This window comes from Schistocerca cancellata, chromosome 4 (assembly GCF_023864275.1).
Source record: "Schistocerca cancellata isolate TAMUIC-IGC-003103 chromosome 4, iqSchCanc2.1, whole genome shotgun sequence".
Lineage (NCBI taxonomy): Eukaryota > Metazoa > Arthropoda > Insecta > Orthoptera > Acrididae > Schistocerca > Schistocerca cancellata.
This window is the reverse complement of record NC_064629.1, coordinates 288019236-288035684: the sequence shown is the minus strand read 5'-3', so window position 1 is coordinate 288035684 and position 16449 is coordinate 288019236. Positions and strand designations below refer to the sequence as shown.

General features: G+C 42.3%; 1 protein-coding gene across 3 annotated transcripts in view; it reads right to left on the bottom strand.

The window, feature by feature from the left end:
• Positions 1-505: 505 nt before the first annotated feature.
• LOC126184521 (uncharacterized) overlaps positions 506-16449 on the bottom strand; it is a 245265-nt gene continuing 229321 nt past the window's right edge. For all 3 annotated transcript variants that reach the window (XM_049926920.1, XM_049926918.1, XM_049926921.1), the window contains 2 exons: positions 15783-15876; positions 506-651 (listed from right to left, as the gene is read on the bottom strand). In XM_049926920.1, coding sequence (XP_049782877.1) covers positions 527-651; positions 15783-15876 — 219 coding nt within the window. In that variant the 3' untranslated portion in view covers positions 506-526. The remainder of the gene's footprint in view (positions 652-15782; positions 15877-16449) is intronic.

Sequence of the window (16449 nt, the reverse complement as noted above, 5' to 3'; positions counted from 1 at the left end):
CAACACATGCAGGCAGCAATATTTCTTAGGTTTCAATTTGCACTTTTGGCACTGAAGGTATGACATTTGGCTTTCATGCTAAATTATATATAGTGAGTAGTTATTTGCCCACAACGGTGAAATGTAAATAGATCAGCAACTCAGTTTCTTGGAAGTGAACTTCGAAATTATGACCATTCTGTCCTTAAAAAACTGTCAGACATACTTAGTGAAAGTGCTACCTATAATTAAAGTTAGTTTTTCTTTAACTTTATGTAAATACTCTTTTTTTCTCCTCAGAGTATTGGAAATAAATGATGCACAATGTTGAATAACTAAAATGTAAATGATAGTGATATATATTTTTCCAGTATTAACACCAAAAAGCAATGAAATAAGACAAAAATCAAGAATGAAAAAAATAAATAAATAAAAAACAAAAATATGACAAAATTCTTATTAAAGAGCGCGCGCGCACACACACACACACACACACACACACACACACATGCGAAATCTATTTTTTAATATCCGTAAAATATGATATTCATTTCTTCTTCCTTGTGCTTTTCAATGTATTTGAACGAACGGCTTCCGAAGTAAGCAAAACTGAAACCTCTCCTTCCGATTCGCCATTTTGTTTCCATTGCTTTGTAGGTAGAACTGTACGGCCTGGAACAAAATTAAAAGGAATTTCCAATTGCAGTTCCATATCTTCCAACACATTATGGGGGGACGTAGGAGAAAATGGATGTGTTTACATAATCTAACACAGTTTTTGGTGTTTGAAAGATAATAGAACCAAATTTTACACGTTAGGTAATTACGTTATGGGCTGCATTCTGGAATTTTTTCCTCAAAAAATTTGATCATGGAATTGTTGGAAATTTTCGCAACACATACTATCACGCAAGAAACATTTTCACAAAAATTACTTTACTTACAACTTTCATATTGTGGTAGGTAATTCTTAGTAATCAGATAAGCAAGTGTGTGGAACAGTTTTTTAATATCAGTTTTAGAGCTCCTACAATTTATTTCAAAAATTTTGTTTCCAATGGGCCCGCAGCACGATTTGTCATGTAAACACATTATGAATTAAGTCAAAAAAGCTGCTTCATTTTTTAGATGTTTATTTAATCATGACAGACCTGTTTCAGCACTACTACCATCATCAGGCGATCTGAAAGTAATGGTTTTATTATATACTATTTTGTAGGGCAGATGGTAGCCTCAAGGAAAACTGTCAAAAAAAATGTAACATGATCCTAACAGATTACGAAAGAAATGGTTCTGAGCACTATGGGACTTAACATCTGAGGTGATCAGTCGCCTAGAACTTAGAAGTACTTAAACCTAACTAACCTAAGGACATCACACACATCCACGCCCGAGGCAGGATTCGAACCTGCGACCGTAGCGGTTGCATGGTTCCAGACTGTGATTACGAAAAAAAATCGTGTATAGTAATGAACCCTACACCACCAAGGCTACATGGACAACCCAAAATACATAAACCATTAGTTTCTATCCGCCTAGTGGTGAATAGCATTGATAGCCCAACATATCTCGTTAGTCAAAAACTAAACAACATACTAAAAAAAAATATTATAAATACAAGACAAACTATATGATAAACTCAAGATCATTAGCAAAAAACTACAAGACATAAAAATACCAACAAATGGAAAACTTATTTCCTTTCATATAACAAACCTCTACACTAACATCCCAGTCAACAAAATAATAATCATAATTGAAAATAATTTATTACAATACAGGAAAACTTCAGTAATGGGCACTAAAGAAATCATAGAATTACTCAAATTGATACTAGATCAAAATTACTTCTTGTTTAATGAAAAATTCTACACACAAACTGCAGGAACTACAGCAGATATATTCTTAAATTCATTAGAAGAAAAACTTTTCAACAACACACACCCATTATTTAAAAAAAAATTATATTGCGATAGATATGTTGATGACACCCTAATGCTACTTGATAGAAATACCACAGACATCCAGCTAATACACAATGCACTAAATGCACTACATCCAAAAATGAAATTTACAATGTAACTAGAAAACAACAAAGCAATAAACTTTCTAGACCTTACCATAAAAAATATTGAAAATACACACAAATTCGAAATATACCAAAAACCTATCACAACAGATAACATTATACACGCTACTTCGTGCCACCCAAAAGCACATAAATATGCCTACTTTCATGCCACGATCAATAGGATAATAAACCTCCCACTAGAACAAGAAGCAATACATAAAGAAATAAAAAAACTTTAAAATATGTGGCACTACAGAATGGTTAAAACGCAAAATTGGTTCAGCAGATATATGACAAAAATACCACACCATTAAAATCAAAAATACGTAATGAAATAACACGTCAGCAAGAAACGCAAACTAAACAAAAACTCACATATATAACGATTTGGCGTCGGTAGGTCATATCGATCACATAAAGCATGATCTTTGAACTCTAACTGCTCTGACGAGCCGCCATGTTAATGTTCCAGTCAGCCTTTGTACCTTCTACAGTGTACACGTGTATCTTTCTTTGTGCTGAAATATATGTATTATAGACATTTATGGAACAATTTGTTGCTTATACAGTTATCCGTATTCCTGTTTCCCATATTGGTGACCCCGACATGATTACATCTTCCGCGACTTCTGTGCCAGCCATGTGGAATCAACAGGTTTCACATTCATCACCAGACTGTGCATGCAAACATGTGAAAGGTGAAGTGGACAATTTCCAGAATCGGGCAATGATCGATCGCTCGTGTAGTGTTCAAAGGGACCCAAATTCGCACATGTGCTTTGATCCCCTACGTGCCGCAACATCGGTTACAGTAGTGCCGTGTGCAATGCCGCCATTAGTGCAAAACGCACACGCGGTCAACTGCTATCAAGCTATGTCAGTTTTGCCTTCCTCACAATTTAATAACCGACATTTTTATACATCAAGTTCGCCAGGCTCAACCACCAGATCTGTCACCCAGTTTCTCGATCACGTGGGTTTGAGCACACCCGACGGCGCTTCACCATCCAGGAACGTTGTACCACAACAATGTGACCGCCAGCAGGTTTAACCAGTGATTTATGGTCCTACCACAAGGGGTGCGTTTTCGATGTGCACAGAAAACTCTTGCTGTTGCCACACCAAGTGCTAGACCACCCTCCCCCCTGCCCTCCCCCCCCCCCCCTCCCTCACTCACGGGGGCCCCAGTTCCGACCATACAGCCGCTTGCTCTTTCCGCAGTACCGTCTGCACCTGCCGCAGCGGCTTTCCAGGTCATTTCCGAAGTGGAAAATTTAAGTACTATGCCTTTAACCTCCGGTCCAGTTTACAGGCCTACCTCACGCACCGTTCATCCATTCGTTCCCATGGTACCGACCATGCCTGCTGCGTCGTGCTTCCGTGATTCATCAACGACATTGCAACTGGCCATTGTTCGGGACGTGACCCAGTCGTGTCGGGTTACAGGACAGCCTATCCTACCACTGGACAGCAGGCCTTCCAAAATAAGCTGAAACCACCCTCGTCCCCCCCTCTCCATCCTCCCTGGCCGTCTGCTGAAGCTACTTCCTTTATACGAGGACAACCCCATTTCATGGTTCGTGCTTGTGGAACACCTTTTCTAGTTATATCAGGTGACCGACGACAACTGTAAATTTCTATGTCTCGCCACTCAACCCCATGACCACTCAGATTTAATTTGTGACCTCCTCCTTTTGCCACTACTGCCACGAAAATATGAGTTTGCCAAGAAGACAATATTGGACCGACTTGCCTGCTCGCCACAGGAATTAATAATCAAGATCATGTATGAGGAACACCTGCGGGACCGCACTCCATCACAACTCTGGCATTGCCTTTGGCTACTTGTGTGTGAACACACAACACACGATGCTGGACTTTACCCTGTGGGCGGTATGGTCTGCCAAGTTACCTACCGACCAGCAGATACACTTGCTACCGCACTCCTTCGAGTCTATCGGCTCTCGTCTTCGCATCACAGATCAGCTGTATGCACCACTATGACAAAAACAACCAGCACACCTCTCACCGCTGGTTGGCACTACGCCGCCTGTTTACCGGCCGTCTGCGGGCAGAGGTAGGGCTTGTTCTGCCTCTACACCATCTACACCACCAGGCAGTACTCGTTCACACTCTCCCCTTTCCGAGCACTCAAGAATTGCACACACGCCATCTGTCCCGGTTTACATTCTGGAACAGCATTCCGGAACAGATCAGCGAGGACAAACCACCTCCGCTCTCACAACCACCGCCACCGCCACATCTGGCTCATCCGTACTGTTGGTACCACTAGATTATCAGGGATGAGGCCAAGAAGTGCAGATTACCTTGCCAGCACCCAAACACCGACCGCAGGATCTAAAAGACGCCGATTCCTGCGGGGAACTTCACAGGCATCTTCAAACATTGCCCTCCATCCAACCATCCTCTCGGCGGAGCGGTCATTTATACGTGACTGACATTTCGTCGCGGCTCTTTTTCCTAGTCGACACAGGTTCTGATGTGTCCATCATATCTACATCATTGGCTCCTCCTGTTTTTTCACTGACGAAGTCGCTTCTACGCGCTGTCAAAGCATCAACATTACAAACTATCGGCTCTGCTAAAGTTATGGTGCATCTATCTGCTTCTCTATGTTTCCCATGGACTTCTTACATCGCCGACGTTGACGAACCAATTCTCGGTATGGATTTCTTGTCCCATTACAAAAAACTCTCCCCGAACATAGTCCAAGGTTCAGTGCTACACCACCCTTCCGCCACTCAGATACCGTGCTCAGGGACTTATGCTCGTCGTTCCATTTCCATTGCGACATGTAATTTGGTTCGCAAGTGCTCCACCCTCATGGACAAAACTGTGACCTGCATCACTAATCTACTGTCTGAGTACGATGCAGCAGCCCAACTCCGTCGGCAAAATGACGAGCTGAAACAACGCATTGCTCACACTTTCAACGAGTTCACCACAGTTCGTACCTTGCTGCTGCAACTGCAAACCACAGTTCCTTCACCTGATCGACCTTCATCAGCAGACACCAGCACGGACATTCATCAGGTTAGTTCAAAAACATTCATTGTGTGTGACGATTCGTGATCAGTGATCTCTGCACCCACCACATGCCCGCTACGTGCAGTGCCATGTGTTTCAACCATGAAATGGGGTTGTCCTCGTATAAAGGAAGTAGCTTCAGCAGACGGCCAGGGAGGATGGAGAGAGGGGGACGAGGGTGGTTTCAGCTTATTTTGGAAGGCCTGCTGTCCAGTGGTAGGAGAGCGCAATGCGAACACGCCCACCGCACAGGTAGCCGCCTCGCGTGTTGGTAAACATTCCCCGCCTCTCACGCTCCAACCACGTGATTCGCCGGCCATCGCCGTTCCTGGCGTGACGCCAACGCCTCTCTCGCCCATGCTGGTTACTCAAGGCAAAGCTAACAACAGACAGTCGCCACACGCCCCGATCCACTCCGTGCCACACGTGCAGCCGACCTCTCCAAACAAGCGCACGCCACGCTCACATAATAGGCATGTGACTTTCGTGCTGCCTTCTCCCACTCATGCTAATAGCTACACCTCATCGCGCCCCACTTGTCCCAAAACTTCACGTCAGGACGTCACTCAGCCTCGTGTGCAGTTCTCAGCATCCGTCACTGACAGAATGACACTCAAGATAATTACCACTGCCGGCCCTCGTATTAGGCACAAGGTTAGACTCCTCAACCCCATTAAGTTTCACGCGGCCTGGCAGCAAATTAACGAACTTCTGGAGGCAGGCATTCTACAGCCATCGGACAGCAATTGGTCTTCACTGATTCACCTCGTCACCAAACCCGACAGTTCTTTTCAAATGTGTGGTGATTACAGATGCTTAAGTGCTCGTACCATCATGGACAATTACCCAGTGCCGAACATAAATGATTTTACCCATATGTTATTGGGCGCCACAATCTTCACTGCCTATCACCAGATTCCAAAAACTGCTATAATCAAGCTGCTCTGTTTGTTCCAATACAACTTCATGCCATTCGGCTTAAAGAATGTGGCACAAATGTGGCAACGTTTTATTGACTCAATCTTACAACAGTTCGAGTTGTGCTTTGCACACCTGGATGACATCCTCATTTTCAGCAAGTCGACTGAGGACCACTAAGATCATTTATCCCAGGTCCTCCAGACCTTGAACTCCAACAGTGTCGAGGTCAACAAAGATAAATTCCAATTGTGCCAGTCTTCTGTGACTTTTGGGGTTACACCATCTCTGCAGACGGAATACAGCCTCCCAAATCCCACGTGCAGGCTATCAAGTCATAGCCACCCCTGGCTATGTACAAAGAACTCTGACGTTTCCTGAATACTATAAATTACTACCGCCGATATCTACCTTCTGCCACCACCATGCATGCCCCGCTGGCAGACTCATTGTCCGGCAAACGGACTTTGGGCCTTAAGCCACTCAGTTGGACTGAACCTATGATAGAGGCCTTCTGGGCGCTTAAGACAGTGTTAGCTCACGCCGTCATACTTGCCCACCCCGATCCGTCTGCCGAGTTGTTCATCACTATGGACGCCAGTGACACCACAGTCAGGGCAGTATTACAGCAACACAAAGGTGACACGGTTTCACCCCTTCATTTCTTCTCTAAAAAACTGTCTACAGCACAGAAGAAATATTCCACTTTTGATAGAGAACTTCTGGCAGTCTATGAAGCCGTCAAACACTTTTGCCCTGACATCGAGGGCCATTCTTTCTTCATCCTTACTGACCACAAACCACTGGCGGACGCCTTCTGCAACCCTCACGAGGATCCACCCCTTTGGGATTTCCGGCACTTCAACCTGGTCTCTCAATTTACTATGGACTTACGCTTCATCAAAGGCACGGAAAACATCCCTGCTGATTTCTTTTGGAGGATCAATACTGTCTCACGCATCATCGACTTACCCAACCTCGCCACTCTCCAGGCCTCTGACGAGCAATCTCAAGCTCTCATCACGGATCCTCAGACATCGCTTGTGTTTACCAAAGCCAAGTTCCCCGGCATCTCAGACGAAGTGTGGTGCGACTCTTCTACCGGCACTCTGCGGTCGTTGCTCCCTTCCACGTTGTGAAGACATAACCTCGCCCACCCTGGAGTCCGCGCCACCACACACCTTGTCACCAAGAGTTTTGTTTGGAAAAATGTTAAGCAGGACTGTCAGACCTGAGCATGCAGCTGCATTTCCTGCCAAGGCAACAAAATCGGATGCCACACTTCTTCCCCCCCTTGGCAAGTTTGACATTCCGAGAGAATGTTTTCGTCATGTACAATCGACCTTATCGGCCCTCTGCCACCGTCAGAAGGCCACAGATATATCCTATCCACAATTGACCGCATGTCTCCTTGGATGGAAGCTGTTCCTTTACCCAACATCACAGCACAAACCGTGGCCACAGGATTTGTCTCATCATGGATCGATAGGTTCGATTGCCCTTCCACCATCACCACCAACAAGGATTGACAGTTCAAGTCTGCACTTTTCACAATTCTATGTAACCTTTGCGGTATGAAAAAAATTCATACAACAGCCTACCACTCGCAAAGCAACAGTTTAGTGGAACGATGGCACGGCACTCTAAAAACAGCACTCAGGTCCGAGGCAGTTGACTGAGTATGACTGCCTCTGGTCTGAGGCGGTTCCTTGGTCTCTGTTCAAACTTTAAACCTGGCTTACAGGGAACCATCTCCAAATTTGTTTTCGGTGAGAAGCTGGTTCTACCTGGGGAACTTATCCTGCCTCAAGCACCCCAGGGTTTTCCCACCTCCCCAGACTTTATTAGTAGAATGTGCACCCACTTCAGACATGCACAGCTACACCCACCTGTCAGTCATTCCCCGCCAGACACTTACATGCCAACTGCACCCAACACATGCCCCCACGTTATGCTCAGGGACGATTTCGTTAGACAACCCCTGCAACCTCCATCCCTCGGCCCCTTTGAGGGGGGAGGGGTGGGGGGGGGGGGTGCTGCTGTAAAGCATGATCTTTTACTCTTTACTCTTACTGCTCTGACGAGCCGTCATGTTAATGTTCCAATCAGCCTTTGTACCTTGTACAGTGTGTATGTGTATCTTTCGTTGTGCTGAAATATATGTATGTATAGACATTTATCATTTATGGGAACAGTTTGTTGCATATACAGTTACCCGTATTCCAATCTCCCATTCCGACACCATATATAGGCAACATATCGAATACCCCCCCCCCCCCCCCCCCCCATCCCCCCCCACCTCCACTTGCAAATCCTCACCAACCCGAACCCACTGTGACACTTGGTCTTGACTGAGCAGCCATTCATGACTGAGCTCCCCCTCGTTTCTCTCACCAGGTGCAGGTTGCATGCAGTGATCCTGTTTTGAGTGCCGAGAGCAGTACCCCCATTGACATCCATTGTTAGGTATGTAAACTCTATGGGCCACTGTGTACAGATGTCAAGAAATGGGAAATGGGTTGGAGAGTTCACGGATGGACGTATAGATGTATTTGGTCAGCCTTCGATTTCAGCCAAAACAATTGCAAAAGTGGAGAAACAAATGTCTGAAGATCGGCACGTGACAGTTTGTGAGCTGTGTGAACGGATCCCTGAAGTCAGTAAGAGTACAAGTGACAATATTTTGACTGAACACTTGCATTATCACAAAGTGTGTGCAAAGTGGGTCGCCGAAATGCTCACCGAAGATTGTAAACGGCGACATGTTGAAGCGGCCCACAGATTCCCGGGGTACTACGCACAACAGGACAAGGAATTTTTGGATTCAGTTGTCACTGGCAACAACACCTAAGTACACTACACAACACCTAAAACTATGGAAAAGTCTAGTCAGTGGCAACATTCAGGCCACAGAAGTTCAAACAAACATTGTCTGTCGGCAAAGTGATTGCCACTGTGTTCTGGCAGAGAAAAGGTGTATTGTTACGTGAGTTTATGCTTACCGGCACAACAATAAATGCTGCTTGCTACTGTTAGCATGGCTTTCAAAATTGTAGGAGGAGACTGCTGACGAAGGGAGTGTTTTCACCACGACAATGCTCATCCCCATACTGCCCATGGAATAGCAGATCTCCTGACCCAATTCAGATGGGATACCCTCACTCATCCCCCTACAGCCCTGAGTTAGTACTTTGTGATTCTCATCTATTTCCCGGGCTGAAGTCATACCGGGGTGGAATGTATTTCCAGACCAATGACAAGTTGAAAAACAAGGTCCAGCACTACGCACACAGCATGGTGGGATGAGTTCTATGACAAGGATATATGAAAAATACCATAACACATGCAAATGTGCATTGATCACAACTGTGATTACGTTGAAAACTAGCTGCAAGTCCAGCATTTCGATCAATGTGACATTCATTGCCAATAAATGTGTTTCCCATGTAGGGGGAACAAACTGGAGACATTTTCTGGACACACATAGAAAGCTGCATGTTGAATGGTATGTTATGTTGGAAAACCTTATTCTGTTAATTTACTGTGTCTAAATTTCATGTTCATCATGCCTGTAATCAACGAGATGTAAGAAGCCATAGTTAAAACTTTATTCCAGATAGTAGTCACCTGGACAGACTCAGTCTGAGTAGTGATTCTGGATGTACTCTCACATGGCAAGAGGTAGGAACATTTAGTGCATCCAGGAACATTGTCAGACATGATTGTTTTCGTGGCCCAGGTATTATGGTGTGGGGAGGCATAATGTCGCATGGGCATAGTGATCTCCAAATCTTTGAACAGGATACACTCACTGGTCAAGATAATTCTGACACTGTACTTTTTCCCTCTGTGTGTCTTTTCAGGGGTGCATATTCAGCCCTGACTTCAGTTTTATGGATAACTAAGTGTGACTGCATTGAACAGCCCAGATGGAGTAGCTGTTGGAATGAGAGGATGTCTGTTGAACGGACTGGCTTGCTTGTTCCCAGACTTGAGCAAGCATTGAATGTCTTTGGGAGATGTGTTTCAGCATGTCTACATGCACCGAAGACCATTCAGCAATAGTCGATTGCATGATGGAGAAATGGAATGCCCTACCACACGAACGCCTGCCAACCTTGTGGCCAGCATGGGAGTACATTGCACAGCATGCATTGCCATCCAAGGTGCTCACACAACCTATTAAGAACCATGTCCTGCCTTCTGTAATGTCCAGGAGACCATTCTGAATCATGGTGTAACTACTGTCTTTGAATAACAGTGTCACCTCATTCTGCATTTCTTCTGCACATACTGCAACAGTTCTTTATGTATGAGCCAACTTTCATCAGTCTACATTACTTGGCAGTGGCACATCATTCAAAAGCTACTTTTGTCCTAAGTTTTGCACACAAGGTTGGCAAGGCGTTCTTGTCAACTGCAACTGACATGGCCACACGAAATGTAGCATATACAAGCTACTTCGAATCCATTATTAGGTATGGTATTGTTTTTTGGGGTAACTCAACAAACTTAGTGCGGATAAAAAAAAAAAAATAATAATAATAATAATAATAATACGAAATATGTGCACTTCAAATCACAAAGAACCATGTCGACTATTATTTAGAAAACTTAAAATATTAACTCTGCCATCCTTATACATATATAAGATTATTATATTTTTGTACACCAGACATGAATTATTTGAGGGAAACTATTTTGTCCATTCACATGATACCAGAAACAAAGAAAATTTTATGCTCCCCACCCACCGCCTCAGACTACATGCCCAGAGACCTCAATACATGGGAACGAAAATTTGTAATAAATTAAAAGGGAACAAGTTAATGCAGATGAATTTAGGTTCACTTAAAAGAAAGCTATACAAGGTACTGACACTGAAGTGTTATTACTTAGTGGATGAATTCATGTGGGACAAACTGGAAATTTGAGCTGGGTACAATGTGTTATCCTTATAGTGTTGTTATTTATTATAGTGTTGTTATTTATTACAGTGCTATTATTTATTAATGTAAAAATCATTGTAATTGTTTTATAAATTTTTGACATGTCTCCTGTATGCAAACCAAATGGATTGCAAATGTACGTCATGAGATGACTAAAACACAATTCACAAAAATTCACAATTTCAGGCATTTTCAGATTAAAACTAGATCATCCCTTTTATAATATATCTTCAAATACATATTGGATCTGACTAAATCCTATGATGGAAGGTTTTATTTGTGTGGATCACCATAAAAGCTTGGAATCTAGACGACATGTTGTGTGTTCGCATTATGCTGAATGCTGTATGGTGGACATCAGGTAGGCATTACAAGGCAGTTAACGTGTTTCAATTTATACAGAATATTGCCCATCTACTGTATACTACACAAATGTGCTATAAAACAGCAGCTCCTATGACTAGGGTGTTCCTCACCGCCGGCCGGAGAGGCCGAGCGGTTCTAGGTGCTACAGTCTGGAACCGCGCGACGGCTACGGTCGCAGGTTCGAATCCTGCCTTGGGCATGGATGTGTGTGATGTCCTTAGGTTAGTTAGGTTTAACTAGTTCTAAGTTCTAGGGGACTGATGACCTCCGAAGTTGTCCCATAGTGCTCAGAGCCATTTGAACCATTTGTTCCTCGCCATCTGTGCATAAGAATATTTGTGGTGTTCTCTTATGCAAATTTCTATATGATGGAAGCCAACCTAGTCTCTAATCAGATAGGATACAAAAATCCAAACTCACTTTTTATAAGTCTAAATGCCGTCCAACATTGAGGTACTTAATCGATTACAGTGCTTTTTGTTTAGTGAAAAATAAATGCAACTCTTGAAAATTAAGGTTAAAAGAAACACAGTTTCAAGTTTTCCACAACAATTTGTCTTTTTCCACGGTCAAATTGTGCTTAGTCCCTAATTAATTTCAAGACAAAATTCTTCAAATTTCATTGAAATATATAGGAACATAATGGGGGCTTAACAGAAAAAAAATGCTTAAAATTAATGTGGTATATTTTAACCAAGAAACTAATCTACAAGGATCCAATAACAGAATTAAGTTAAACTTCCTCGCATATTAAAACTGTGTGCTGGAGCAGGACTCTAACAAGGGACTTTTGCCTTTCCTCCACGAGTGCTATTCCCACAAAGCATGCAGGAAAACTTCTGCAAATTTTGGAAGGTAGAAGACGTACTGGTGGAAATAAAACTGTGAGGAAGGGTTGTGAGTTGTATTTAGGTATCTCAGTTGGTAAAGCACCTGCCCGTGAAAGGTGAAGATCTTGGGTTTGAGTTCCAGTTGGGTACAAAGTTTTAATCTTTCAGGAAGTCTCATATCAGTGCACACTCCACTGTACACACTCCACTGCAGAGTGAAAAATTCATTCTTGAACAGAATTGTGCGCCGTAATTAATACAAAAAAAATTTATTGGAAAACCAGAATGAGAGTAGGTTGCAAAGGAAGTAAAATATTATTAATAATACATTTCTACCAGGAATAAACAGCTGTTGGCAGCACACACTGACATAATAACAAAGAGCATTTAGTAAAATATTACACTTTTTCCAGAGATCGAACAATAAAATTCAAATACAATGTGTAAAAAACAATTATGGAAAGAACAGTAACAAAATAATTTGGCAAGGAAACATACATGTATATTAAATGAAGACACAAGCAAGTATTTTTTAGCGATAGAACTACTACTTCAATCTGAGAAACCTCTTTCTAAGCACTTTCCACAATTTTTGTTTTCTTACTTTGGAGCTCTCATAGCTTTTCTCTAAGCTCTTTCCTACTTCTCTCATTTTATTTTGAGGTCTTCTCAACTGCTCTTTTCTCCACTAATGGTTTACTGCACTTACCACATGCATTTTAGAAGCAATGGATTAACTGCTTTGTGATGAGCACAGATCCAACACCCATCATGACCCTGACCACATCATGAACTGTATGAAGGGCTATTAGAGAGATGTCAGTCAGATTTTCAAAATGAATGGAGGAGTTGTCAGAGAAATATTTTTCAAGGCTGGTATTGCTATGGAAAGGAATCCAAGCTAGCTTGATGAATCTCTTAAATTTTCATGTCCACTCTTATCCCCAGAACTGATTGAAGCGATCATCATCCCCATAAATTTCTTTGTGGATTTCCTTTACTGACCTGATCTCTAAAAACATCTTGGAACTCACAGGTTACCATAGTGATTTAAGGTAGTGACATGTGTCAATGGTATGTCTAACCATCTCTTCAAAAGATAGGCATTAATTACCACTTCAAGGTCTAAAAATATAGTGCCCTTTGTAAAGGAATATGCCAAGATCCAGAATTTTGAATACCATACTCTTCATAAATGTAAGTAACTCATTCCAAAACACAGAGATACCTTTCTCTGATACATCATATTAATTGAGAGCTTTTTTGGTTCCATACTTTACGTCCACTTTCTGATATCTCAAAAGATTTATGTTGTCGTTTATTTTGAAGATAGCCTGTCTCTCCAAGACTTTGGGTTTGACATATTTTGCATTATTTCTCTGACCACAGATTGGAGGGAAGTACAGAAGAAAGCTGCTAAGGGGGTATCTGACAAATTTAATCGAAACTTATCCCGGAAATGAAAAACAGATCCACCTGCTGGTTTCAGTTAACCTTATTCAAACTCTCATCAAATCCAAGTGCAAAGATGTCACAGGCAGCAACAGTATCCTGTAGTTCTTGAGTGACAAATAGCTCCAGCCTGAACACAATGCTATTACATACTTTTGACTTTTGAAGCTACACTCTGGTAGAAATATCGTTGTCTGGGAATGTATCTGGTCAGAGATTAACAAGGCTGACAATGTCCAATGTCCCGAGAAGATTGGTGTGTCATGGCAGCTAACAGAGGTGAACAGATCCCTCCCCATGTCATGACCTCCCTCTAACAACGTCAGCCATCATCTAGATGTTTCTGCAGTAAGTGCCTGATGTTACTGCCTAAGGGTAGGACCTGGTTGCTGGGAAACAAAATGACTGTTTGATGCACTCCATGCCTACACCACAGCAAACTAAAAACACATGGAGACTAATAAAAATACTACATTTCTTCAGTGAAACTGGTAATTTTATTATTCAGCGCACTTACTGAGTTGAGGGCACCATCAGGATTGTGGTTTTTGTTGTCAGAATTGATGATCAGGTGAGAGTGTCCTGTGATGGGAGGCTGCACCACGGTATATGTTTGATGCATAGCACTGGGGTCATGGCATTGATTAGCATGGATACAGGCACTCTCACCTTCCTACGAACTTCAAACCCAATGTGCTTCTTTCTCCTTGCATGACTGGATGAAGCCTGTCTGCACATCCTGCTGAGGGAGTTCACAAAGTGTGCACTGAAAACTGAATTTTTTTCCCAGATGTGTGCTCTGCAACCAACCAAAATGTGGGATCCTCAGCCAAGCGAGGGTTGAACCTACACTACCAGTTCTTCGAATGAGCCCTGAGTTAACATATGCATTAGACAAGATTGTATCTATACAATACAGCAAGTTGTGTCCACGAGTTTACAAAGACGGAAAGCCACAAAAGGAATCTCACAACCCAGACTACTTTCTTTCCTACGAGCGTGCACCACACCATCCCCTCATCTACTTCCACCTTTGTATGCATGCACAGGAAGGAAATAATATCTTCCTTGAGTTTACCTAACTGAAAGTATTTTACAATGACTAAGACACACAACAGCATCATAACATTAGCCAGTAAAGAGAGAAATGATGCAAAGAGTCACCCCAAATGGCCCAGACGTGTACCTGTACAGTCGCTCACGTGCCCTCTGGCCACCGGCATCATACTGTTCCCATTGCTGGCTAATAGCTCAACAGTAACACATGCAACTCCCACACGCTGACAGCCAAAGGCATGCTTGTCAGTGTTCTAATGATGCAATTTTATATCTAATTCTACAGCTCTATAATCAGCCTTGTTTTACACAAAAGCAATCAGACTGATAGCTGCTGGCAAGCTACAACAGCAATTTTTGGTTTACATTCAAAACAAAACAATATACCATATGCAAACTTATCACATTCTAGTACACCTATTAGAAATTATTGGATTCAAATAGTTCATAAACTGCCCTAAAAGAACATGCCTTTGTCGTCACATTAAGTCAGTAAACAAAGCAATACTTGCATTTGGACAGATGTAAATGTAAACCACACCAAATACTCTTCACAGCTCCTTGCTGGTCACATTGCATCACAAACGCATAGAATCATAGCACAACAACAAACCAGAAAAGCAGGGCCAGACTGCAGCAGTAGGTGTGCAAGCCATTCCATGTCTACAATAACAAACCTCAGCCAGGCCAAGCCAAGCTCAGCCAGAATTTTCCGTACATTATTAACTTGTATTCTGTCCTCAAATCCTCAGTGCCCCTCTAGACTTTTAAAAATTCAAGACACAATGTGTGGCATCAGTTCATCAACCTTTCCAGTATCTTATCTTCACAGCTTGCCAAGATAAATCATGGTAACCCATTTATGAGGTTTTCTCAGCAAAAGCTGACTGACAATTTGCTACTGTATCCTCCTTGTGCCCAGCACCAAATCACTAGTACAGGATGAACTTCTAATAAAGCTTATGTTATGGTGGAATGGTGATTTAAACCCAGCAGTTTGACTGCTTTAAAAGAAATAATGTTAATTCAATTAGTCAACTGCTATAAACAAAATAAATACTATTTAAATGTGAGAGAGACTACATGTTAATCCACTGAAATTGGACTTGTTACCTGTATGTTTAATGACAGTTGGGCTTGATCGAGGAACTATTTTCCTTTTACATTTCTCTGCAACATAGTTGGCTGATGTTGATTTACTTAAATCCTGGAAAAGAAATGCTTTAATCAGCTAATACAGCATATCTGGCCATATTTTGACTTCAGTACACATTCAGGTTCTTTCCATTATTACATTTGTTTATATTATTCTTAAGTTTCTAATATATCTTGCTGCTGAATCATGAAGATTCAGGAGACCAAAAGTATGTATAGTATTTTTCCAAAATACAGACATGAGGAGCAGCAATGGTATGTTCAGACAATGATGATGGAATGTTTACCATTCCATTGACAGCAAGATGACTGGAAACAGATTACTACCACAGAAGATGCAAGAATAGAGAACAGAAGCAGCTATAGTGTTACAGTAGGAATCATGTGGCATTTGTGTGAAGTAATTTAAGGAAACCTTACAATAGTAAATCAGGACTGCCAGATAGGTATTTGATTCCTGCTTCTCCTGAATATGAGTTTATTGTTTATGAATTGCTGCCCCTCCTTGCTCAGTATTAAAGCTGATTTTTACTTCTGGCAACGTTCTGTATCTGAAAAAAATACCAAACAGCACTAAGTTTTCACTTTTCATAACAGATGGATCTTCTCCCCCCTCCCCTTCCTC